Source organism: Salvelinus alpinus, chromosome 32 (genome assembly GCF_045679555.1).
Source record: "Salvelinus alpinus chromosome 32, SLU_Salpinus.1, whole genome shotgun sequence".
Taxonomy (NCBI): Eukaryota; Metazoa; Chordata; class Actinopteri; order Salmoniformes; family Salmonidae; genus Salvelinus; species Salvelinus alpinus.
In genome coordinates this window covers 24,283,657-24,309,945 of record NC_092117.1, presented here as the reverse complement: position 1 = coordinate 24,309,945, position 26,289 = coordinate 24,283,657, and the positions used below count along the sequence as shown (strand labels likewise).

General features: G+C 42.6%; 2 protein-coding genes across 6 annotated transcripts in view; one reads left to right on the top strand and one right to left on the bottom strand.

The window, feature by feature from the left end:
- Positions 1 to 307: 307 nt before the first annotated feature.
- Positions 308 to 26,289, bottom strand: part of LOC139562191 (inactive phospholipase D5-like) — a 73,023-nt gene continuing 47,041 nt past the window's right edge. The window contains exons 3-10 of the mRNA XM_071379621.1: positions 21,247 to 21,439; positions 18,935 to 19,043; positions 17,990 to 18,114; positions 16,403 to 16,600; positions 15,143 to 15,279; positions 9,516 to 9,681; positions 6,331 to 6,421; positions 308 to 6,134 (exon numbers count right to left, since the gene is read on the bottom strand). Of these exons, the coding sequence (XP_071235722.1) occupies positions 5,860 to 6,134; positions 6,331 to 6,421; positions 9,516 to 9,681; positions 15,143 to 15,279; positions 16,403 to 16,600; positions 17,990 to 18,114; positions 18,935 to 19,043; positions 21,247 to 21,439 (1,294 nt within the window). The 3' untranslated portion in view covers positions 308 to 5,859. The remainder of the gene's footprint in view (positions 6,135 to 6,330; positions 6,422 to 9,515; positions 9,682 to 15,142; positions 15,280 to 16,402; positions 16,601 to 17,989; positions 18,115 to 18,934; positions 19,044 to 21,246; positions 21,440 to 26,289) is intronic.
- LOC139562193 (putative nuclease HARBI1) lies at positions 9,701 to 14,292 on the top strand. Of its 5 annotated transcripts, XM_071379628.1 has the most exons (11): positions 9,701 to 10,954; positions 11,248 to 11,318; positions 11,406 to 11,582; positions 11,673 to 11,734; positions 11,817 to 11,903; positions 11,982 to 12,023; positions 12,092 to 12,265; positions 12,345 to 12,380; positions 12,479 to 13,032; positions 13,314 to 13,425; positions 13,520 to 14,292. In XM_071379628.1, the coding sequence occupies exons 1-8, from the start codon at positions 10,797 to 10,799 to the stop codon at positions 12,378 to 12,380; spliced, it is 807 nt and encodes a 268-aa protein (XP_071235729.1). In that variant the 5' UTR covers positions 9,701 to 10,796; the 3' UTR covers positions 12,479 to 13,032; positions 13,314 to 13,425; positions 13,520 to 14,292. The 5 variants fall into 5 exon arrangements, with proteins under 5 accessions (XP_071235729.1, XP_071235727.1, XP_071235728.1 ...); XM_071379626.1 differs by having other exon boundaries at positions 12,092 to 12,380; XM_071379627.1 differs by adding an exon at positions 13,102 to 13,217 and having other exon boundaries at positions 12,092 to 13,032.

The following is a 26,289-nucleotide window of genomic DNA, read 5'->3' as shown; positions in this document are numbered from 1 at the left end:
ACAATCCCTGATATTTCTCAGTAAACTACCTACATTACCTGAATAGTGATTTAGGCTACAATGCCCGTCTATTGGCGCTGTTGTGTAGGGCGAAATTTCCGTGTGCTAGTTGAAGATACCCCTCTATGCCTGAATAGATCTTGAGATAGGATTAATTAGTTCACAGGTTAAACCACCACAGTTTAAATCACACGTAATCTGAAATGGATAGTCACTAAAGCGCGTAGACCTACCTGAATTTGGATAGTTACCGGGGTTTGGACTGGACTTGACGTGTACAGTAGCCTCTGAATAAAACCACAATACATACATATCAGATTTTTTATTATTAAGAGTAAACATTAAATGTATCAATTCGATATAGGCATCAAGGTTATACAATAAATATACACTCATTTTGTATTTTGAAATATATATTGTTAAAATAAGGCTGTCTATTGTACTTTAGTCCTACAGTTCATAAAGGCAGGGCATGCAACAGTGGGCATGCCAAAATTAAGCAAAAAAAGTATGTTGTATTATGCCTAAGAACATATTTGTAAGGCATAACTTACTCTGCTTATTTGTACATTTGGAAACAGATGGTGTAATGTACACTGAACAAAAATATAAATGCAACATATAAAGTGTTGGTCCCATGTTTCATGAGCTGAAGTTTTCCATACGCACAAAAATATTATTTCTCAAATTTTGTGCATAAATTTGTTTGCATCCCTGTAAGTGAGTATTTCTCATTTGTCAAGATAATCCATCCACCTGACAGGTGTGGCATATCAAGAAGCTGATTAAACATAATGATCATTATAGGTGCACCTTGTGCTGAGGACAATAAAAGGCCACTCTAAAATGTGCAGTTTTATCACACAACACTGCCACAAATGTGTCAAGTTGAGGGAACGTGCAGTTGGGATGCTGACTTCAGGAATGTTCACCAGAGCTGTTGCCAGAGAATTGAATGTTAATTTCTCTACCATAAGCCGTCCTCATGTCATTTTATAGAATTTGGCAGTACGTCCAATATGCCTCAAAACCGGAGACCACGTGTATGGCATCATGTTGGTGAGCGGTTTTCTGATGTCAACGTTGTGAACAGAGTGCCCCATGGTGGCGGTGGGGTTATGGTATGAGCAGGCATAAGCTATGGACAACGAACACAATTGCATTTATCGATGGCAATTTGAATGCACAGAGATACCGTGACGAGATCCTGAGGCCCATTGTCGTGCCATTTATCTGCCGCCATTACCTCATATTTCAGCATGATAATGCACTGCCCCATGTCACAAGAATCTGTACACAATTCCTGGAAGCTGAAAATGTCCCAGTTCTTCCATGGACTGAATACTCGCCAGACATGTCACCCATTGAGCATGTTTGGGATGCTCTGGATCGACGTGTACGACAGCGTGTTCCAGTTTCCGACAATATCCAGGAACTTCTCACAGCCATTAGAGGGGTGGGACAACTTTCCACATGCCACAATCAACAGCCTGATCAACTCTATGCGAAGGAGATGTGACCACCATTTGGCTTATGCAGCACAACACACCAGATACTGACTGGTTTTCTGATCCTATCATCTTTTTTTAAGGTATCTGTGACCAACAGATGATTATCTATATATGAACTGTAACTCAGTAAAATTACATGTTGCATTTTATATTTTTATTCAGTATATAATTAACTGGTGGGACATTGTCCTCCAGAGGGCAGTCATTGTACTGTAATATTATCGAAATGAATGGTCATGTTCGAGAGGATCAAAACCGTAATGTATTATGGGTCAATTGTGACTGACTGATCAACAAATAATGAGCCGTTATTTACGATGCAAGGTGATTTGTAGAACAGTCAGTCGGCAGTCGCCTGCACTGTCGGCTGCAATGTCGAACCAGCCCAATCAATGTCTTCAACACAGGAGGTTGGTGGCACCTTAATTGGGGAGGACGGGCTCGTGGTAATGACTGGAGCGGAATTAGTGGAATGGTATCAAATACATCAAACACATGGTTTAATGCCATTTCATTTGCTCCGTTCTCGCCATTATTAAAAGCACATTATGCAATGTGCTTTTAAATGAACTGTAAATCACCTTGACCACAGTGGTATCCTCCAAGCTATTATTACAATATTACAATCATACCTTTTAAATGAATTAATTTACCATTCAGTAGTAGCGTATGACATGTTTGCCTACTGTGGATGTACAAATCTAATCTAACATTTTTTTAAACTACACAGGAGACTATTCTAATAAAATGTAGGCTGTCTGTCTAATGCGCAAGTGATGATGAGGACCAAGACTATTCATTCATCTTTACTTTGTATTCAGACATCTTTTGTGCCTGTTTGCAGGTGAGAGAAATAGTCTTTCCTTAAACTAACTCTAGGTGGCAACAGTGAATCAGGGACAGTTTATACTGTAGGTTGTATCTGGGACACACCCCAAATTTGGTTTGCTCTGATCTGTTATGAATGGGTTCGATGTATAGCTTAGGAAATGTTAATCGCAGAATTGCTACATCAAGAGCAATACAGTGACTGAAGGTTTGCCAGCAATTGAAGAAGAAAACATGTTTCTTGTACAGTGACAAAGTGCATTCCTAAACAGATCATTGACAGTCACTATTGATGCACTCGTAAAACAATATATAAAGTAGCCTACTCTGGACTGTTGCACCAACAGCAGTCCGATGCCTTTGACTACCTCTTTATGGCATGAGGACATACAAGTAACTGCCAAAATAAAGGAAACACTTGTGTAAATGAGGGATGCAAAGTATATATATTGAAAGCAGGTGCTTCCACACAGTTGTGGTTCATGGTTTATTAAGCAATTAAAACATCCCATCATGCTTAAGGTCATGTATACAAATGCCCAGTTGCCCGTTACTTTGGCTACCATGGCTAGAAGAGATATCTGTGCCTTTGAAAGAGGGGTCTCAAAGGAGCATAGGGGGTTTAAAGGGTGTGTGTGTGTGTGTGTGTGTGTGTGTCAGTCATCAGATCTCAACCCAATTGGACACTTATGGGAGATTCTGGAGCGGCGCCTGAGACAGCGTTTTCCACCACCATCAACAAAAAAACTAATTATGGAATTTCTCGTGGAAGAATGGTGTTGCATCCCTCCAATACTTGCAGACATGTCGAATCGATGCCAAGGCTCATTGACGCTGTTCTGGCGGCTCGTGGTGGCCCAACGCCCTATTAAGACACTCTGATGATGTTTCCTTTATTTCGGCAGTAAGTTGTTGTACAGATATTTACTGTCAGATTAAGAACATTGTCTGCCATAAGAGCAGTGTACATCATAGATGTGTTAATGCTACATTTATGTACTGGTTAACGCTGACAAACGTATTAAAATTTTCAGGAAGTACGTGCATTGTTATTTTTTCAATTTACTATTAATATTTTTCTTGTATCAAAATATGATATAACAGAACCCCAGTTATAAAATAATGTGTGAAGAGAACCACCTGTAAACATGGAGAAAGTATTCTCCCATTATATTACTGTAAAAAGACAATGAAAAGACAGATGAAACTGAATTAATAGAAGTGTAATGCCAATCAAACACCACAGATAGGCCTATTACATACAGTATTTAGTCATTGGAGTGACATGTTCATAAAAAGGTGTTGATCAAGGTGTTCAACTACTACTCCTGTAGTTGATCATCTTTGATGTTCAGGCGCAAAGTTTATCATGCGGGTGGTGTAAAGAGTTGCTGTGGTTACTTTCTCTGCCGGTGTTAAGTCCAATGCATAAGGTCTCATTTCAAAACATGTCCTTGGGGGAACTGGAAATGGTGTTTAGCAGTCTTTAAAAAGTCATGCTATTGATCTTACTGACTGAAATCGCATCCAATTGTTTTTTATAATATCTGTTCTATAAGTCAACATCTGTTTTTAAAGAAAGCTACAGTTGTCCCACTGGTTCAACACCCTTTTCCAGTTATACCTAATAAACCTAATTATTCACAAAGACCTTGGGAATCTATGACCAATATTCCATTAGGTAAAATCATTGTCTTGTAATTTTACCTAACAAATACCTTAGGCCAGGGATGGGCAACTTTGATGGGGGTGGGGGCCACAACAAAGCTGAACTCATCATAGGGGGCCGCAGTGGCTCACGGGTCTGTGTAACCCACATCCATACTCACACATGCAATCAGAGCCCTAGTCTTTTGGGGGCCATTAAGTGGAAGTTATACGTTTCAGAGTTAATTTCCTGCAATTCTATACATATTTGCCATGAGGCGGAGAAGATTTCTCAATTTTAGAACTAATTTTATGCAATTTTACAAATTTTGTCATGGGGTGGAGAGAAAGGTTTGCAGTTTTTAATATGATGTGACTAACAACATTAATGGAGGCCCCCCAAATCGGTAATTCAACCATGATTACTAAAAGTTTAGTTAGTCTTGCGGCCAGCTAACTTACAATCACAGTTGTTTTTGCTGACATGGGGCTAATTGAGTGACTGTCAGTGACTGACATAACGAAAGAAACTGCTGATGCACAACCACATTTCAAAATGTCACCTTGTTTATTCTACTATTCTAACTCAACAGTAAGTTGAGACCCTGACAGATTTTTTGTTTTAAGGCTTTGAAAATTGATCCGTGGGCCTACAAAAGGGGGGCCGCCAGTTGCCCATCCCTGTCTTAGACCTTAAAGGGCAGCTCCTTCCAATGTTAGTATGCTATTGCAGACCTCTGCAGTTGGTTTTCGTTTTAACCTATGCATAAGACCGGGGTATGATAGCATATCCATTACAAACTAAGTACTGTCCAGGGACATGGTGGTTTCAACACTTTCCAGGAAGCAAGACGCTCACCTTTTGAGTACAGAAAGGTACATTTAAAAAAAATATTAATAATATATAAATGATTTGATCATGTTAAAAACATAACAGCCCTAAAGCTCTATCACAAGTTAAATATCTAGTTCTACCCTATTGAGTGTTTCCAACAAAGAAAATATACAGAATAGAAGACTATGCAACTTTTACTTAAAATTGGATGCTGGAAATTGAGTCAAGATTCTGAGATCAACCCCGGACAGTTTACATTCTGGTTTAGACCAAAACAGAATTTTCGACATGATACCAAAATAGATGGATGCCAATGGGGCATAATTGTCTTTACTCTGCAACAATAAACATCAAATAGATATCTTTATCTTAGGAGTCAGATGAGGTCAAGACATGTTTCTGCCATTCCTATTTTCCCCATTCCTATTTTCCCCATTCCTATTTTCCCCATTCCTATTTTCCCCATTCCTATTTTCCCCATTCCTATTTTCCCCATTCCTATTTTCCCCATTCCTATTTTCCCCATTCCTATTTTCCCCATTCCTATTTTCCCCATTCCTTTCATTTGATCAGCTGTGGTCCAACAGACAGATGGCCCCCGCTCATTTGGTCGAGGTTGGAGGTATGCTGCACTTTGTAAATTAATATTGAAGACACACCAGGTAAACACCTTTTGGAGTATAGATTTGTATAGGATATCTCCACACTACTGTCCATGCAGCTCCAACCTGCTTTGGCCAGGGAGGGTTTTAAAAGGGTTGTGATGAATGATGTCATTATTGGCAAAATGGATTTAACGATGAACTATATTTACTGAGGTTCAGCAGTCAATAGAAAATCCATTTATTTGATCAGTTCCCTTCCCACGAATGTCTTCTGTAAGAAACAGTCAGGATGAAATATGCAGAAGGTTCAATAGATGAACAAATGCCCTCCAAGTCCTATATTATGTCTACAGTGTACGATTTCAGCATTAAACTGTTATTTTTCTCTTAAAGCCTGCATAAACCAGTCTTGTAACGCACCACGTCTTCGGATTCACAGGGAGCCATTGGGACTCTCCTTACTCCCATTGCTCTCTGTTGGTTGAGCGATTTTGAGATGTGCCAGTTGGTTGAGCTGGTGCTTGTTGCAGACTGGGATCTTGTTAGCCTGCAGGCTCTTGGTGTGGCGTGAATACCAGTCCCGTTCGAACGTAGCCCTCACCTGTTCCACCAACGTTGAGTTCTTCTCCTTCACCCCCTCCGCCTGATTGATCACCATGCCTGCTCCAGCGTTGAACGTAAACTCATTCCCCACCCAGTCAAAGTTGCCTGTGGGACAACAGACACCCGTCAAAATCGTTAATCAGAAATATAGATTCAAAGGTACTAGCCAAATAGTCAACCCACCTCACAAGCAAACTAATCAATCCACCAACCAGTAGCTAGACCAATATATATATATATATATATTTTTAAATAAACCATTTAGTTACTACTCATCTGAAATGAATGCAAGTGAACTCACCTATGTACACAGCACTGTCTGTCACCATGAATCTGTTATGGTTGATTCCCTGTAGCGTGCCATCTCTCTGCTCCCTGGGGCTGAAGAACTTCTGCACAAAACACACAAGGACTGGCTTAGCAGTAGTGATTAATGAATAAATTGTACATGTACAGTAGGTTTGCAGGTACAGTGGAGATTAATACATTTTACATAACGTACAGTAGGTTTACAGGTACAGTAGAGATGAATACATTTTACATGACTTTCAGTAGGTTTGCAGGTACAGTAGAGATTAATACATTTTACATGACGTACAGTAGAGATGACTATATACAGTGTACTGCAAAAGTATTGGGATAGTGACATATTTTTTGTTTTGGCTCTGTACTACAGCACGTTTTGATTATTTTGTGGCCGATAGAAAGGAATGTTAAATAATGTAGTGTTTTTTTGGAGTCACTTTTATTGTATTGGCTCAATTGGCTCATTCATCCCCCTCCTCTCCCCTGTAACTATTCCCCAGGTCGTTGCTGCAAATGAGAACGTGTTCTCAGTCAACTTACCTGGTAAAATAACGGTAAAATAAAAATAAAAAATAAAAATAAGAATAGAACATGTTTTTGAACACTTCTACATTAATGTGGATGCTACCATGATTACAGATAGTCCTGAATAATGATGAGTGAGAAAGTTAGACGCACAAATATCATACCCCCCAAACATTTTTATCGTAATGGTGAGAGGTTAGCATGTCATGGTGGTATGATATTTGTGTGACTAACTTTCTCACTTATAATTATTCATGATCAATTCAGAACTATCGGTATTCATGGTAGCATCCATATTAATGTAGACATTTTTAGAACAGGGGCGCAACTTTCACTGGGGACATGTCCCCCCCACATTCTGAAATTGTATTTTTGTGCCACCTAGTTTTATCATTGAAATGTGATACAAAGAAAATGAAAGGGGATACTTAGTCAGTTGTACAACTGAATGCCTTCAACTGAAATGTGTCTTCCGCATTTAACCCAACCCCTCTGAATCTAATCAGGCAACGGTGTGCTTTAGGACCATGCGGACGCCTCTGAGCAGTCGGGTAGGCTGTTTGGAGTGTTTATCCGACCGACAGGATAAAAAAATACAGTACCAGTCAAAAGTTTGGACACACCTACTCATTCAAGGGTTTTTCTTTTCTTTTGACTATTTTCTACATTGTAGAATAATAGTGAAGACAAACACTATGAAATAACACATATGGAATCATGTAGTAACCAAAAAAGTGTTAAACAAATCAAAATATATCTTAGATTCTTCAAAGTAGTCACCCTTTGACCTTGATGACAGCTTTAAACACTCTTGGCATTCTCTCAACCAGCTTCACCTGGAATGCTTTTCCAACAGTCTTGAAGGACTTCCCACATATGCTGAGCACTTGTTGGCTGCTTTTCCTTCCCTCTGCAGTCCAACTCATCCCAAACCATCTCAATTGGGTTGAGGTCAGGTGATTGTGGAGGCCAGGTCATCTGATGCAGCACCCCATCACTCTCCTTCTTGGTCAAATAGCCCTTACACAGCCTGGAGGTGTGTTGGGTCATTGTCCTTTTTAAAGCCAAATGATAGTCCCACTAAGTGGAATCATGATGGGATGGCGTATCGGTGCAGAAGGCTGGCTGTTAGCCATGCTGGTTAAGTGTGCCTTGAATTCTAAATAAATCAGTGTCACTAGCAAAGCACCCCCACACCACCACCTCCATGCTTCACGGTGGGAACCACACATGCAGAGATCATCCGTTCACCTACTCTGCGTCTTACAAAGACACGGCGGTTGGACTCATCAGACCAAAGGACAGATTCCCACCGGTCTAATGTCCATTGCTCGTGTTTCTTGACCCAAGCAAGTCTCTTCTTCTTATTGGTGTCCTTTACGAGTGGTTTCTTTGCAGCAATGATGGCCTGATTCACACAGTCTCCTCTGAACAGTTGATGTTGAGTTGTGTCTGTTACTTGAACTCTGAAGCATTTATTTGGGCTGCAATTTCTGAGGCTGGTAACTCTAATGAACTTATCCTCTGCAGCAGAGGTAAATCTGGGTCTTCCTTTCTTGTGGCGGTCCTCATGAGAGCCAGTTTCATCATAGTGCTTGATGGTTTTTGCGACTGCACTTGAAGAAACTTTCAAAGTTCTTGACATTTTCCGCCCTGACTGACATTCATGTCTTAAAGTAATGATGGACTATCATTTCTCTTTGCTTATTTGAGCTGTTCTTACCATAATATCAAATCACATTTTATTTCTCACATGCGCCGAATACAACAGGTGTAGTAGACCTTACAGTGAAATGCTTCCTTACAAGCTCTTAACTAACAATGCATTTAAGAGAAGAAAAAAAAGAGAAAAAAAATTAAAAGTATCAAATAATTAAAGAGTAGCAATAAAATAACAATATGGACTTGGTCTTTTACCAAATAGGGCTATCTTCTGTATACCACCCCTACCTTCCACAAATTAACTTTTAACAAGGCACACCTGTTAATTGAAATGCCTTCCAGGGTACTACCTCATGAAGCTGGTTGAGAGAATGCCAAGAGTGTGCAAATCTGTCATCAAGGCAAAGGGTGGCTACTTTAAAGAATCTCAAATATAAAATATATTTTGATTTGTTTAACACTTTTTTTGTCCCTCCCACTTCTAAAACCAAAGATGCTCCACTTGTTTAGAAACATATTATATTCTTATTTACAATTAAATTGACTCCAAAATGATACAATAGATTACTTACCATTCATTTCTATTGGGCACAAAATAATCTTTAACACAACCAAAACAAACAGCAAATGCCTCCAACAAGTTTGTAGAGTCACAAGCTTTATGTAATCATTGCAAGTTAGGAATATGGTACCAAATACTAAACTTTTGACTACTTTAATACACATAAGTGAATTTGGGGGGACTATGTACAAAAAGTGCTGTAATTTCTAAACGGTTCACCCGATATGGATGAAAATGCCTTCTAATTAAAGCTGACAGTCTGCACTTTAACCCCAGTCATTGTATCATTCAAATCCAAAGTGGTGGAGTACAGAGCCAAAAAAAACTAAATGTATAATTGTCCCAATACTTTTGTAGCTCACTGTAGCTATGATGATTCTATATAACATCAGTTTGTAATGAGGATGTAGGCATGTGGTGTCCACACTCACAGCCTCCATCGAACAGTTGGCCAGCTCCATGCACAGGGTCTTCAGGGACCACACAAAGTTAAAGGTCAGGGGATGCGTCTGCTCCCAGCAGCTTACTAACAGACGCACTTCGATGTTCCTCAGGATCAAGGCCTCCCGAAGCATCCCGTCTATACGTGACCAGTATCTGCCAAGGTAGCAAAGAGTTACACACTAATCTGTTTGGTAATTACATGTAATTATACACAGTTACATCCTATCGGTTTCATTCTATCAGTTGTCATTGTATTGTATAAATGGGCGAACAATACAACACTAACAATAAGGTGTTCAGGTGCTGTCAGTGTCAACAATAAGGTGATCAGGTGCTGTCAGTGTCTACAATAAGGTGATCAGGTGCTGTCGGTGTCTACAATAAGGTGATCAGATGCTGTCAGTATCAACAATAAGGTGATCAGGTGCTGTCAGTATCAACAATAAGGTGTTCAGATGCTGTCAGTGTCTACAATAAGGTGATCAGATGCTGTCGGTGTCAACAATAAGGTGATCAGGTGCTGTCAGTATCAACAATAAGGTGATCAGGTGCTGTCGGTGTCTACAATAAGGTGATCAGATGCTGTCAGTATCAACAATAAGGTGATCAGGTGCTGTCAGTATCAACAATAAGGTGTTCAGATGCTGTCAGTGTCTACAATAAGGTGATCAGATGCTGTCGGTGTCAACAATAAGGTGATCAGGTGCTGTCAGTATCAACAATAAGGTGATCAGGTGCTGTCAGTATCAACAATAAGGTGTTCAGATGCTGTCAGTGTCAACAATAAGGTGATCAGGTGCTGTCAGTGTCAACAATAAGGTGATCAGATGCTGTCAGTGTCAACAATAAGGTGATCAGGTGCTGTCAGTGTCAACAATACGGTAATCAGGTGCTGTCAGTGTCAACAATAAGGTGATCAGGTGCTGTCAGTGTCAACAATAAGGTAGGCAGGTGCTGTCAATGTCAACAATAAGGTGATCAGGTGCTGTCAGTGTCAACAATAAGGTGATCAGGTGTTGTCAGTGTCAACAATAAGGTAATCTGGGGCCTGTTGCACAAAAGTAGAATTAAGACATCCGGGATAAATGACTCAGCTGAGCTCAATGAAGCCAAAACATGTGCGTCCAGGCTTAATTGGTTGCACAAAGACCAAGCCAGGATGAGCAGACACGGATTCATTAAGCCAGGTGAAACCAATCCTGGATAGGTGCGCGCTCACGGCTCACTCAAATAGACCCCGCCACAGATCACAGATTAACTGATTTACCATGGCAACTAGAGCCGCGTACTTTTCCCCGTCGGAAGCACAAATCCTCATGGAGGCATACGAGGAGGTAAAAGATATAATTAAGAAGAAAGGCAACACCGCCACAGTGATAAAGCAAAGAGAAAAAGCGTGGCAAAGTATTGCAGACCGCCTGAATGCGTAAGCAGTGCACAATTACACACTCACCGCTCCGCTGAAACATCACAATTACAATTCAAATATTTAATTCACATCTCCAAAAATGCAGTTGTACTGTAATTATGAAACGGTTAAATTTTTAATTGAAATGCACTGCAGATATGAGTGAAATTGTGTAAAGTAACTCCATCACACTGTATAAAGCTATGATAAATTTTTTGATATTTTTACTGAAAACAAGACAAAAATACCAAGTAATTTTTTGCAGTGTGACTCCATTAAATGTGTGTGTGTGTGTGTGTGTGTGTGTGTAGATTAAACATGAACGGGCCAAAACGGACATGGCAGCAGGTCAAAATCAAATACAAGAACATTCTGCAGAATGGTATGGTCCCTGACTAATATTTAACAAAGCACAAGCATATATTGTACCCAGAAGGTGCCTGCTCACACATTGTCTGTACTGTTTTAGCAGTGAAAAAGAATACCCACAGACAAGGCACGGGTGGTGGGTCACCAAAGGCTGACCTTACCCCAGCAGAGGACATGGCCTTGGAGCTAAATAAAGGCAGGCCCGTCTTAGAGGGGATCCCTGGAGGGAAAGAGACGAGCATAGGTTCCTCCCAAGATGCCACCCGCTTCATTCAAGGTATGTCCTTCCATCTCTACATGGGATACAACCACATTCATATTGAATCAATTTGGACTGTCTGACTTTGGTTTACCTATTGCCTTGCAGTGTCTGGCAGCACTGTGTTCCTGTTAGAGCCACCAGCACAAGCACCAGACGATGCTGATCCAGTGAGTACTCCATCAAAGGCATACTGTAGGCCTGGCATGTCTTGTCTACTAGCTTCAATATGAATCCGATTAAATGTGATAGGGTGAAGGCCCCAGTGCAGCAGCAACAGCACATGATGGAGACGATGATGAGGAGGAGACCATCTCTCTGGATTCCAGAAGGCATGAGGTATCATGTTAAGACTGTGAAAGTACTATTTACTCTACAATGGTGAGGTGAAATCAAAAAATCTAATTTCTTTTACAGGACCCAGATGCTATACAGTGGGAAAACCAGCCTGGCAACATAGTGCGTATTAATAAAAGGACACCACATCCTGCCAAATTCCAGCTGCGCTAATTGTATTGTGTTCACAGAGCTCACAAGCTATCAGAAAGTTGTATGGCAACCACCTCCGGCGCCAAATAGAACTGGCAGACATAGACATTCAGTACAAGAAGAAAAAGATGGAAAATCTTGCACTGGAGTCCGAAATAAAAAAGAGGACAATTAGGAAACTGGACCTTGAAATAAAAAAACTTGAGAGGGAGGTGAGATATGCCTTCAATGTACACTGTATGCTAACTGTAACACAAATGTATTAATCATTATTTTTCTTTCCTCCCCCAGCTCCAAGAAGATGACACAGCTCAAAATAAAAATTAGGTATATTCTCGTAAAGTCAAGTGAGCCATGACATATGAGCTCTTATTGTGAGCACACAGGACGGTGGCATCTTTCTAAGGTTTTTTTTATTTTCCCAGCAATCAGTACAACCAAGTCATCGTTATAAGGCATCGCCCTCTTTTGCCCACCCCCCCCAGCACCAGGTGTGGCCACTAGCCTATATGAAGGCCCAAAATTGTGTGTTCCTTTCTGCTCTGACAATGGCATGCCCATTCGTGCGAGATGTGGTGGATGAAGAAGCACTTGTGCTGAGGAGAGCCTTCAGGCGAGAAAGGGTCTTCAGGGACCGGTTGGACCCACTGGCCTTCCCTGATGACCATCTATATGAAAGATACAGGTTTTCTGCAGATGGCATCAGGTATCTATGCAGACTACTGGGTCCCAGGATTAAGCACCGCACTGCACGGAGCCATGCACTGAGTGTGGAGCAAATGGTTTGTGTGGCCTTGCGCTTTTTTGCTAGTGGAGCCTTCCTGTACTCAGTGGGGGATGCAGAACAGCTGAACAAGGCCACAATTTGCCGCACAATAAGGAGTGTGTGTCTGGCTATCAAAGCATTAGCAGATGTCTTCATCTCCTTCCCTGGCCACAGAAGACTGTGACATCAAAGAGGAGTTCTATAGGATTGCAGGTAAGAGGATCTACAAATTACAGGACAACTGTTAACACATAGTAGGATACTCATTACTTTGTGTGACAGGTTTCCCCAATGTCATTGGTGCAGTGGACTGCACACACATAAGGATAAAAGCCCCCTCAGGTGCCCATGAGGCCGATTTTGTGAATAGGAAATCCTTTCACAGCATTAATGTTCAGGTGAACATAACTTTTTGATATTGTCCATTGACGAACACTCTGCATTGCCAGTGATGTGCATTGATTGGTGTAATATTCCTCATCTTATGATTTCAGATGGTCTGCAATTCTGACTGTGTGATCAGCAATGTTGTGGCAAAATGGCCTGGCTCAGTCCATGACTCCAGAATCTTTCGGGCCTCTGAAATCTATCAGTGCCTATCACAAGGTAAGCCACACAACCCCTATTTATAACCATCATGGCTGTGTCAAGAATATCACTGTGTTTATGAGGTAGTAATGATGAGATTTTGTGTTGACAGGTGAATTCTCTGGTGTGTTGCTGGGAGACAGGGGGTATGGCTGCCAGCCTTTTCTCCTGACACCTTTCACAGACCCCCAGGAAGCACAGCAGGCCTACAACCATGCCCATGCCAGGACCAGGGCCAGAGTTGAAATGACCTTTGGCCTCCTGAAGGCACGCTTTCACTGCCTTCACAAATTAAGGGTCAGCCCTGTTAGGGCATGTGATATTACTGTGGCTTGTGCTGTCCTCCACAATGTGGCCTGCCTGAGGAAGGAGAGGGCCCCCAGAGTGCCACCAGCCATGGACTGGGACAATCCGGCAATCTTCCCTGATGACGACAGTGGTCGGCTGCTGAGGGACCAATATGTGTTGAATTATTTTAGTTAGTATGTGTGCTTTAAATTTTGGTTAAATATGTCCTGCGGTGGCAGAGGAATTTGGGTTTTTTTGGGTTCGTTTTTTGACGAATTTGGCCTCTTATGATGTTTGTGCGGTATACTGTGTGTAATACAAGGCTGCAGGGAGGCTACTGCATCCATTCATTTGTCTGTTCAGTTGATGTGTATGGATTTGTCCTGCATTTATTTTAGTGTGCAGACATGCAGGGTGTGTTATATACAGACCTTTGAATGTGTATGTATCATTTTGTATAATATGCTTGGATTCTGTGCTTTCCATCTTGTAGAGTCACTGTGACTTCAGTTTCGAAAGGAGCTGATGGTTTACCTGCTTTGTTTTGTCCTTATTCAATAAAGGAACATAATGTTACACATTGTGTTTTTATATTCATATGGAATGTGTATTTGTTTATATGACAGAGTACTAGGGCCACACTGAAGAAAAAGGATAAAGTCATAAATTTATGAGGCTGGTTCTTTCTGCAGAAAAGCTACATATTGTTTTTACAGTTTTGATACTTATGACAATGTGATACTTAATATTCTGGCACATCAGCATGTCTTTGTTTATGAAACCATACTGAAGTACAATTTCACGAAATGCCCCACATCTGTCATTTTAACAACTGTCCTCCTTTAAAACAACTGGTTACAATATTATGACTTGTGTTTTTTTCCCCTCTGTGGCCCTAATATTCTATCATTTTATATATAGCCTTATAGTCTATGGGAAACTGTAAATTATCTAATGATAGCAACATCATCTAAAAATCATTTTTTATCCAAAATCATTGAAATTAATGATCACAAACGTTTAAATAATAACAGTGGGTCTAGTTATATGTGATAACAATGTATAGTGAGCAGTGAAATAACTATTGGTTTCCATTTGTGGTGACTGCTGACTGACATTAGGGATGAGATTAAATAGATCCTGGAATTTAGCCTGGTCTGGAGCAGGCTAGCTCCACAGAATAAATCTCCATGGTAATTTATACCATAACATATCCTCCTGCCCCCTATCCATCTTTAGTGCAACCGGATTACGGATCAATTGAGCCAGGATCACCAAGATATCCTGGCTTAATCCCTTATCCTAGTTTTGTGCAACAGGCCCCAGGTGCTGTCAGTGTCAACAATAAGGTGATCAGGTGCTGTCAGTGTCAACAATAAGGTGATCAGATGCTGTCAGTATCAACAATAAGGTGATCAGGTGTTGTCAGTGTCAACAAATTGCTCACCTGTGAGCATTCCTGTTAGTGAGAGGCAGGTAGTCTGTAATGGATATGAAGATGAACCTCTTGGCCTTTTGGATCACGTAGGATATGGCATCAAGGTCTCTGGTCCTGTCTTTAGGGCAGAAGACATCTGGAGAGCTCTGCCACAAGATAAGACTGTTAAATCAGTGGAGAATAGAGAACGGAGGCCCTCATGTCAATGCCAAGGCTTTACAGATGCAATGAATCATTGTCATTGTTGTCGTCCTCATTATTGTTATCAAATCGTCGTCATCATCATCACCACCACTACCTCTTGGAACATATCTTTGTCCATTAGTATTCCAACAGCATCGTTACCTTCTCTCTACTTGTCTCTAACTGATCCTGTCTCTGTTCTTTATTTCTTGATATATAATAATATTATTCATTTAATTGGTAAAGCTCTTTTCTCACACCCAAGGTGCAATAAAATAAAAACACTAAACAAAAAAACACAGACCATAGAACACAGACAACAATCTAAGCTATATACAGGTCTGGGGACATGAGAACAGAATTAACAGGAGGTCCTTGAAAGCTTTTCTGAACAGCACGGTCTTGAGCTGTGCCTTAAAGGAGGCCAGAGACTCTGCAGCCCTAATAGTGTCTGGAAGTGTGTTCCTCAGCCACGGAGCCACGCAGCCTAAAGCCCTGTCACCCATAGGATGTGTGTGATGAGAAAAATGACAGATCACAGTTCCATGCTATCAATACTTCTGATGATTAACGTTCCCTCTGTTTTTCAGAAATGTTCATCGACTGGCCTAATTTACAACCAGCCAAACGTATGTTTTCTGTTGGAAGCAATGCAATTTTTCATCCCGTCAGCATACTTAAAACACCAGCTGATTAGTCACATCGAGCTGTATAAGAAATAGCTTTTTTCACCCAACTGTCACCTCTCGTCAAAGTTCTTACTGTGGGAGGACATTGCAAATGTTTACATCATTTATATATCAGGACTAATGAAAAGGCTTTAACCAAGAAAAGTCTTCAAATAGTATGCATAAATATTGGCAATTTATTATTGCAAGCAAGAAAAAAAGAAAAAAAAATCATGATCTCTGTAAAGTATTCATTAATCCAGTATAAAAATTTGCCTGTTTCAGAATGATACAAATGATTACTGATACAGAATGCAAAAAAAAAATTTCACGGTCCTTGTTAAAAGGTCACATCGTCCAGACAAACTCCTGTCCTTATGCATGAAGCCATGTGAGAGAACGATTAGTTGTCACTCACAGAGACAAAGACTTCAGCCTTGGTGTTGTTGAAGAGAAGCGGAAGGTTCTCATCTTTGTTCCACAGGGCGCTCAGCCTTTTGGACCACATGGACGGTATAAAGTCCTTATACTGCAGCTGCCAGTAGAGGTTGAATACCCTGTGCAGGTCCAGTGCCAGGCAACTACAGTTGTAGACGATGATGCCCAGTTCTTTCATCTGAGAGACAACAAAGCAACAGCACAGATGTTGTACGGTGTTAGCATGTGCCCCCAGGGACTCCACCCATACCAAATCCTTACTCCACACATCTCTTCTCATCCTTCCTCCCCCCTCCTCTCCTTCCATTCCCCCTTTTCCATTCCCTCTCCTCTCATCTCCTACTCCCCACACTTCAATTTCCCCTTCTCCCTCCTGTCCTCTTTTTTGTTTCCTCTCCACAGCCCAGTGCTCCTTTCCCTTCCAGCCCTCAATCCTCCCCATCGTCTTCTGCCCTCCTCTGGCCCTGGACGAGGCAGGCAGCCCTCCAGGCACTTCCAATCACCAAGCCTCTCCCATCCCTTCTCACAGCAGGGTTTCAAGTGATGCACTTCTCAAGCAAATGTTTATTTCAGTGAAGTGATAAAGATAGACGGGCTAGGTACAGCGAATGGGGTCACACTTTAAATCAACCTTTTGTACTTTTTCAGCTTTGAGCAGCACCACGTTCCCTTTTTGTCCCCACTCAATTAATTCAGTATTGTCCTTTCTCGTACGCACGTTAAAACGGTGACGTTTTCTGCCAACTATGAAAACTTGCATCTCTTTTATATTCAGGATGTTTGTGCAACCTAAGCCAATTAATGGATGCTGTTCTCCTAGTGTAACTAGCAGTGTTTGAATAAATATTGATTGCAGAGTCATTGGACAAATCCCCAGAGCTGATGGTTGTACACAGTACCCTCAAAATGCCTGCAATATCAGACCTCAAAATCAAAACAGGTTTTGTGTACACAGTAGGTTTAGTTAAAGTGTTTACGTAATCAAGGTATGGAACATATTAGTCAGTATGAGGAGTACTCATAGGTGGACTGGTCTCATTGAATGGAGAATAAATGTTACAGAAATATACACAGGTGGCCTCCCGAGTGGTGCAGTGGTCTGAGGCACTGCATCGCAGTGCTAGCTGTGCCACTAGAGATTCTGGGTTCGAGTCCAGGCTTTGTCGCACACCCAAGGGGCGGTGCACAATTGGCCCAGCATCATCCGGGTTAGGGGAGGGTTTGGCCAGCAGGGATGTCCTTGTCCCATCGCACACCATCGACTCCTGTGGCGGGCCGGGCGCAGTGCACGCTGACACGGTCGCCGGGTGTATGGTGTTTCCTCCAACACATTGGTGCGGTTAGCTACCGGGTTAAGTAGGCATTGTGTCAAGAAGCAGTGTGGCTTGGTTGGATTGTGTTTCAGTTGACGCTCGACTGTCACCTCTCCCGAGTCCACCCGGGAGTTGCAGCGATGAGACAAGACTAACTACCAATTGGATACCACAAAATTGGGGAGAAAAAGGGGTAAAAAAAAAAATATATATACACAGGTTGTTAATATAATGGAGTGAATATACTAAGATACCGTGGACAGTGATCGCCAGTCCATGGTGGCGCTGCCGATGTAGATGTGCTGCCTGTCCACCACCCAGAAAGAAGAGTGCAGAAAGCCTTTGGTCAGGGCTGTCATGTTAATATAGTGTACCTCACCTACACAGGTAGGAAAAGACAGAATCGACAGAGATAGAAATCTCAACATTTGATTGTACAGTGCTGTGAAAAAGTATTTGCACCCTTTCTGATTCTCCATTTTTGCATATTTTTGATATAGAATGTTATTGCTCAGTCTCTAACATCACTGTGGAGGAATTCTGGTCCACTCTTGCACGCAGAACTACTTAAACTCAGCGACATTTGTGGGCTGCTCATTTCAAGTCCTGCAACAACATCTCAATTGGGATTAGGTCTTGACTTTGATCAGGCCATTCCAAGTATTTAGTATCAAAATATCCTAAAGTAGAGAAAATTAGAAAGGGGGCAAATACTTTTTCACAGCACTGTATGTTAATATTGCATGTAAGATTAGTCATGATGTAATATCCCTCATTGAGATAAAAGTATCGAGACCATTTTGTAGATACTGTAGTGAACAATGGGGCAGGGAAGCGAAACTGAGTCTCTAGTGTGAACGGGAAGGCAAGTTCCTGTGCTTTGAATCAGACCCCTGACACGTCCGGGCCGTGCGTTCCTCACAGCCGCCATTCCACTTCTGACACCATTGTAGCGAATGGCGACGGAGGGAAGCAAACCCGGGTCACTGGTGTGAAATACAAACACCCTACGCATCCTGTCAACAGGCATCACGGCAATGGGGTTAACCCTATTGGTGCATTGCGTAAGGGTGTGTGCCTTTTAAGTCACTTCCCTGACACTGTTCACTACCCAGTATTTTCTATAAAATGGCAATATACTGTATACGGAATGTAAATGTCGCTGTAGCTCTGGTCTTGTGGTTGACAACATGACTCACTGTGACGAGACAGGCTCTTCAGCTCTGAAGAGTTGATCATTCCACTGGCTATCTTCAAATTGATTCCCTTCTTCTTCAGCCCCTGCAGTCTTTGCAGCAAAGCCTCACCCTGTAACCAAGAACACAATCAATTGGATCACCATAGGTCAGGGGTAGGCAACTAAATTCAGCCGCGGGCTGATTTGTCAAAGCGGGTGGTCGGGGGCCGAAACGTAATTATAATAATTTGTACACTGCAAAATGACCCCAAGTAAGCACCAAAATATATTGCATTTGAAACTAACAATCATTTCATACCTAGATTACATTGAGACACAATCATACACTACCTGACCAAAAGTATGTGGACACCTGCTCGTCAAACATCTCATTCCAAAATCATGGGCATTAATATGGAGTTGGTCTCCCCTTTACTGCTATAACAGCCTCCACTCTTCTGGGACGGCTTTCCACTAGATGTTGGAACATTGCTGCAGGGACTTGCTTCCATTTAGGCACAAGCGCATTAGTGAGGTCGGGCACTGATGTTGGGCAATTAGGCCTGGCTCGCAGTCGGCGTTCCAATTCATCCCAAAGGTGTTCGATGGGGTCAGGGTTCTTCCACACCGATCTCGACAAACCATTTCTGTATGGACCTCGCTTTGTGCACGGGGGCATTGTCATGCTGAAACAGGAAAGGGCCTTCCCAAAACTGTTGCCAAAGTTGGAAGCACAGAATCGTCTAGAATGTCATTGTATGCTGTAGCGTTGAGATTTCCCTTCACTGGAACTAAGGGGCCTAGCCCGAACCATGAACAACAGCCCCAGACCATTATTCCTCCTCCACCAAACTTGGCACTATGTATTGGGGCAGGTAGCGTTCTCCTGGCATCAGTGGAAACGCGTCTGTCGAACTGCCAGATGGGGAAGCGTGATTCATCACTACAGAGAACGCTTTTCCACTGCTCCAGAGTCCAATGGCGGCGAGCTTAACGCCACTCCAGCCGAGGCTTGCCATTGCGCATGGTGATCTTAGACTTGTATGCGGCTGCTCGGTTATGGAAACCCATTTCATGAAGCTCCCGACGAACAGTTATTGTACGGTTGTTGCTTCCAGAAGAGGTTTGGGACTCGGTAGTGAGTGTTGCAACCGAGGACAAACGTTTTTTACGCGCTACGCACTTCAGCACTAGGCAGTCCCGTTCTGTGAGCTCGTGTGGCCTACCACTTCACGACTGAGCCGTTGTTGCTCCTAGACATTTCCACTTCACAGTCGACCGGGACAGCTCTAGCAGCGCAGAAATGTGACAAACTGACTTGTCACGTTGAAAGTCACTGAGCTCTTCAGTAAGGCCATTCTACTACCAATGTTTGTCTATGGCAATTGCATGGCTGAGTGCTTGATTTTATACACAAAAGTATCTATTTTATTTCGTGGGAATACTTGGTAACAGATTTCCTAAATATTTTTTTGTTGTTGCTGAATTGTGATTTAGTATTTTTTTAAATAAATTAAAAAAATGCATTTTATTTTTATGTAATTTTTTACATTGGGCCAGGCTCCAGCAATTATAATTGTGTAGGCCAGAGGGCCCCAAGTGCAATTTCTCTCCAGTTAAACTGCCAAGGGGTGCCATTAGGCCTAATGAACTAAACGGCAGTGGGTAGATACAGGGGTTGTCCAAACCTCAACGCTGCCGTTATAGCCAAACCCCTGTGTAACTTTAGCCTCGTTGTAAGCAGGAGTGTTTTAGTGCTAATGGCCGTCAGATGTTTTTTTTTGGGGGGGGGGGGGGGGGGGGTCTACTGGTGAGCCAACACAATAGATGGGCTTGGCTTTGGCTGCAACCTACTAATGGCACATTCTGGCAGGAAGTGGCCATACCCAGTCTGCATAAGTCTATAAAGACAATGTGTGAGAGATGGATAAGACTGGACTTAAGGCTGATCTTTGAAGCAACAAGAAGACACAGCAGCTGGAATAAGGTGAACAAGATATGTATACATACTCCCTGGATACAGTTATTTATTGTTTTCTTTATTATATACTTTTAATTATTTTAATTATTATTTAGAGTATTTTATTTATAAGTGCACTGTTGGGTAGAGCTCGCAGTTAAGCATTTCACTGTGCTTTTACAATAAAACTTGAACTTGAGCTATTTGTATTCTTGGTTGAAGAACAGTAATGAGCATCTTATACAATAAAATTGGTTGACAAGAAAAAGACCATTAGTAAAACTGCCACGTAAAGTAAGTGTTATGGCTAGGTGTGATAAACAGTAATGCCTTATTTGGCCTGGGGGCGCTTCCTGTTTGGTTGTTGTGCTTACCTGCCTAGAAGATTGTAGGAATCTGGATTCATAGTTGGAGTAGTTCAGGTTCCATTGAGGTGACACAATCTCCACAGAGTGACCAGCCACTGCCAGGTCCAACAGGCTGTGCAGCCCAGCAGAGAGGGGGAGGTGGGACGTAGCATTCTCAGAGAAGGTGACATCTTCTGGAATATTCTCCACAAGCACTACCCTGAGATTGAAAATGAGTGAAAAAACATCCTAATTTAATTATGACAAATGGCTGTTTTTCAGCCTTGTAATTGAAAAGACCTGGAAGCCAGAGAAGTTGAACTAAAGAAGTGTTATTTTAATAGAGTAATTTACAGCACAGAGACAATTACGTCTGTCTACATTAGCCACAGAATCATCCGTGCAGCTGTCTTGGGATGTTGTAAAACGAAGTTATATGCATTGACGTTCACCTATGATTACCTCCTACACTATATTTCAGAACATTTTCCATCTAGACATTATTATCACCGAGATCGGTTGTAGGGGTGAATAGAAGAGTGGCTGGACTGCCTTCTAACAGGAACACCGTGACAGAACTCTAATGGAACTGTAGCACATTTTCCAGGACATCATTTAGAATCATTATCTATGCATCCGGCTGCTTTCAAGTAGAGTGAATTATAGTATCATAAATGTAATGGAAATGAAAGATTAAAAGTTTTAAAAGGCTTCTAAACCCAGCCAGTGAGTCTCAACACCAATAGTCAGTCATCAAGCCTGGGTTCAAATAATACTTATTTTCTTTGAAATACTTCAAGTAATAGATTGAGTCTGCTTGGATGGTCAGGGTTTGCATTTTTGGGGATTATTCCATTGGTTCCACTGCATCAGGCAGGCTCAATTACACAGTTAAAGTATGTAAAAGAATTTGAACCCAAGTTGTAGTTTTTTTCTTTACCCAACCAAATTGGCACTCCAGCAGGAAATTTCTACTTTGCCTCGCTCTCCGAGGCCAACATGAGTAAGGTCTTTAGATCAGGTTTAACACTCGCAAGGCCAGACAGTATTCCAGGGCGCATTCTCAGAGCATGCGCAGATCATCTGGCACATATATTCACTGTCATTTTCAACCTCTCCTTTGAAAGGCTGGTTACGGCACATATCAACGCCGTCATCCCAGACACCTTAGACCCACTCCAATTTGCATACCGCCCCAACAGATCCATAGACGACGCAATCTCAATTGTACTCCACACTGCCCTCACCCACCTATACTGTATAAGAGGAATACCTACAGTTGAAGTCGGAAGTTTACATAAACTTAGGTTGGAGTCATTAAAAAAACTTGTTTTTCAACCACTCCACAAATGTCTTGTTAACAAACTATAGCTTTGGCAAGTCGGTTAGGACATCTACTTTGTACATGACACAAGTAATTTTTACAACAATTGTTTACAGACAGATTATTTCACTGTATCATAATTCCAGTGGGACAGAAGTTTACATACACTAAGTTGACTGTGCCTTTAAACAGCTTGGAAAATTGCAGAAAATTATGTCATGGCTTTAGAAGCTTCTGATAGGCTAATTGACATCATTTCAGTCAATTGGAGGTGTACCTGTGGATGTATTTCAAGGCCTAACTTCAAACTCAGTGCCTCTTTGCTTGACATCATGGGAAAATCTAAAGAAATCAACCAAGACCTCAGAAGAAAAATTGTAGACCTCCACAAGTCTGGTTCATCCTTGGGAGCAATTTCCAAACGCCTGAAGGTACCACGTTCATCTGTGCAAACAATAGTATGCAAGTATAAACACCATGGGACCACACAGCCGTCATACCGCTCAGGAAGGAGACGCGTTCTGTCGCCTAGAGATGAACGTACTTCGGTGCGAAAAGTGCAAATCAATCCCAGAACAACAGCAAAGGACCTTGTGAAGATGCTGGAGGAAACGGGTACAAAAGTATCTATATCCACAGTAAAACGAGTCCTATATCAATATAGCCTGAAAGGCCGCTCAGCAAGGAAGAAGCCACTGCTCCAAAACCGCCATAAAAAAATCAGACTACGGTTTGCAACTGCACTATGGGGACAAAGATCGTACTTTTTGGAGAAATGTCCTCTGGTCTGATGAAACAAAAATAGAACTGTTTGGCCATAATGACCATCGTTATGTTTGGAGGAAAAAGGGGGAGGAAGGGGGTGGAAGAAAAAGGGGGAGGAAGAACACCATCCCAACTGTGAAGCACGGGGGTGGCAGCATCATGTTGTGGGGGTGCTTTGCTGCAGGAGGGACTGGTGCACTTCACTAAATAGATGGCATCATGAGGAAAATGATGTGGATATATTGAAGCAACATCAAGATATCAGACAGGAAGTTATAGCTTGGTCGCAAATGGGTCTTCCAAATGGACAATGACCGCAAGCATACTTCCAAAGTTGTGGCAAAATGGCTTAAGGACAACAAAGTCAAGATATTGGAGTGGCCATCACAAAGCCCTGACCTCAATCCTATAGAACATTTGTGGGCGGAACTGAAAAAGCGTGAGAGCAAAGAGGCCTACAAACCTGACTCAGTTACACCAGCTCAGTCAGGAGTAATGGGCCAAAATTCACCCAACTTATTGTGGGAAGCTTGTGGAAGGCAACCCGAAACGTTTGACCCAAGTTAAACAATTTAAAGGCAATGCTACCAAATACTAATTGAGTGTATGCAAACTTCTGACCCACTGGGAATGTGATGAAAGAAATAAAAGCTGAAATAAATAATTCTCTCTACTACTATTCTGAAATGTCACATTCTTAAAATAAAGTGGTGATCCTAACTGACCTAAGACAGGGAATTTTAACCAGGATTAAATGTCAGGAATTGTGAAAAACTGAGTTTAAATGTATTTGGCTAAGGTGTATGCAAACTTCCAACTTCAACTGTATGTGAGAAGGTTGTTCATTGACTACAGCTCAGCATTCAACACGATTGTCCCCTCCAAGCTCTTCACCAAGCTTAGGACCCTTGGACTGAACACCTCCCTCTGCAACTGGATCCTGGACTTCCTGATGGGCCAACCCCAGGTGGTGAGGGTTGTCAACATCCCCTCCGCCACGATGACCTGCAACACGGGGGCCTCACAGGGGTGCATGCTTAGTCCCCTCCTGTACTCCCTGTTCATCTACAACTGTGTGGCCATGCACAACTCCAACACTATCAAGTTTGCTTACAACATGAGGGTGGTAGGCCTGATCACCGACGACGATGACACAGCCTACGACGACACAACCTACAGGGAGGGGGTCAGTGACCTTGCAGTGTGGTGCCGGGACAACTTTTCCCTCAACATCAGTAAGACCAAGGAGCTGATCGTGGATCTGGGGGAGGGGGGGGGGAGCAAGCACGCCCCCCCTCCACCCACATCAACGGGGCTGCAGTGGAGCAGGTCGAGAGCTTCAAGTTCCTCGGTGTCCAAATGACTAAGGAATAAAAATGGTCCACTCACACGTGCACAGTTGTGAAGAAGGCACGACAGTGCCTCTTCCCCCTCAGGAGGTTGAAAACGTTTGGCATGGACCCTCAAATCCTCAGAAGTTCTACAGCTGCACCATTGAGAGCATCTTGACTGGCTGCATCACTGCTTACTATGGCAACAGCACCGGTCTCGATCGCATGGCACTACAGAGGGTGGTGCGGACAGCCCAGTACATCACTAGGGCCGAGCTCCCTGCCATCCAGGACCTCTACATCAGGCGGTGTGAAAGGAAGGCCCGGAAAATCATTAAAGACTCCAGCCACCCAAGCCATAGACTGTTCTCTCTGCATCCGCATGGCAAGCAGTACCGGTGCATCAAGTCTGACACCAACGGGGCTTCCCGAGTGGCGTAGTGGTCTAAGGTACCGCATCGCAGTGCCATCTGTGCCACGAGAGATCCTGGTTCGAGTCCAGGCTCTGTCGCAGCCAGCCGCGATCGGGAGACCCATGGGGCGATGAACAATTGGCCCAGCGTTGTCCGTGTTAGGGGAGGGTTTGGCCGGCAGGAATGTTCCTGTCCCATTGCGCACTAGCAACTCCTGTGGATGGCCGGGCGCAATGGACGCTGACACGGTTGCCAGGTGTTGCCAGGTGTTTCCTCTGACACATTGGTGCGGCTGGCTTCCGGGTTAAGCGGGTGTTGTGCCAAGAAGCAGTGGCTGGCTGGGTTGTGTTTCGGAGGACACACGGCTCTCGACCTTTGCCTCTCCTGAGTCCGTACGGGAGTTGCAGCGATGGGACAGGACTGTAACTACCAATTGGTAGTAACTACCAACTGTAACTACCAATCATATATCCTGATGCCTAGTCACCTTACCATTGTACATATCTACCTCTATCACTCCAGTATCCCTGCACATTGTTTATATGGTATTTGAACTGACCCTGTACAGTACATAGCTTTTACTTTCTCATGTTCTTATTTTTATTTGTTGTGTGTTTTTGTTCTACCGTATGTTATTTTTAGTGCTACATTGATATTGATTACTGCATTTGGGGGTTTGGAGCATGCAAGAAAGGCAGTTCACTGTGCACATGACATTAAAACTTGAAATACATTTTAGAAACACATAGGGTCTAGTGTCTCTCCATTAAAGGTATCCAGGTCTAAGTGAAACATACACTGCTCAAAAAAATAAAGGGAACACTTAAACAACACAATGTAATTCCAAGTCAATCACACTTCTGTGAAATCAAACTGTCCACTTAGGAAGCAACACTGATTGACAATAAATGTCACATGCTGTTGTGCAAATGGAATAGACAACAGGTGGAAATTATAGGCAATTAGCAAGACACCCCCAATAAAGGAGTGGTTCTGCAGGTGGTGACCACAGACCACTTCTCAGTTCCTATGCTTCCTGGCTGATGTTTTGGTCACTTTTGAATGCTGGCGGTGCTTTCACTCTAGTGGTAGCATGAGACGGAGTCTACAACCCACACAAGTGGCTCAGGTAGTGCAGCTCATCCAGGATGGCACATCAATGCGAGCTGTGGCAAGAAGGTTTGCTGTGTCTGTTAGCGTAGTGTCCAGAGCATGGAGGCGCTACCAGGAGACAGGC

Bases quoted from the DNA above. Each gene is read 5' to 3' on its own strand.
- LOC139562193 (XM_071379626.1), top strand. From the start codon at position 10,797: ATGGCAACTAGAGCCGCGTACTTTTCCCCGTCGGAAGCACAAATCCTC. The intron at 11,904-11,981 runs GTATCATGTTAA...TTTCTTTTACAG, and splicing joins TGGATTCCAGAAGGCATGAG to GACCCAGATGCTATACAGTG. The intron at 12,024-12,091 runs GTGCGTATTAAT...TTGTGTTCACAG, and splicing joins AAAACCAGCCTGGCAACATA to AGCTCACAAGCTATCAGAAA.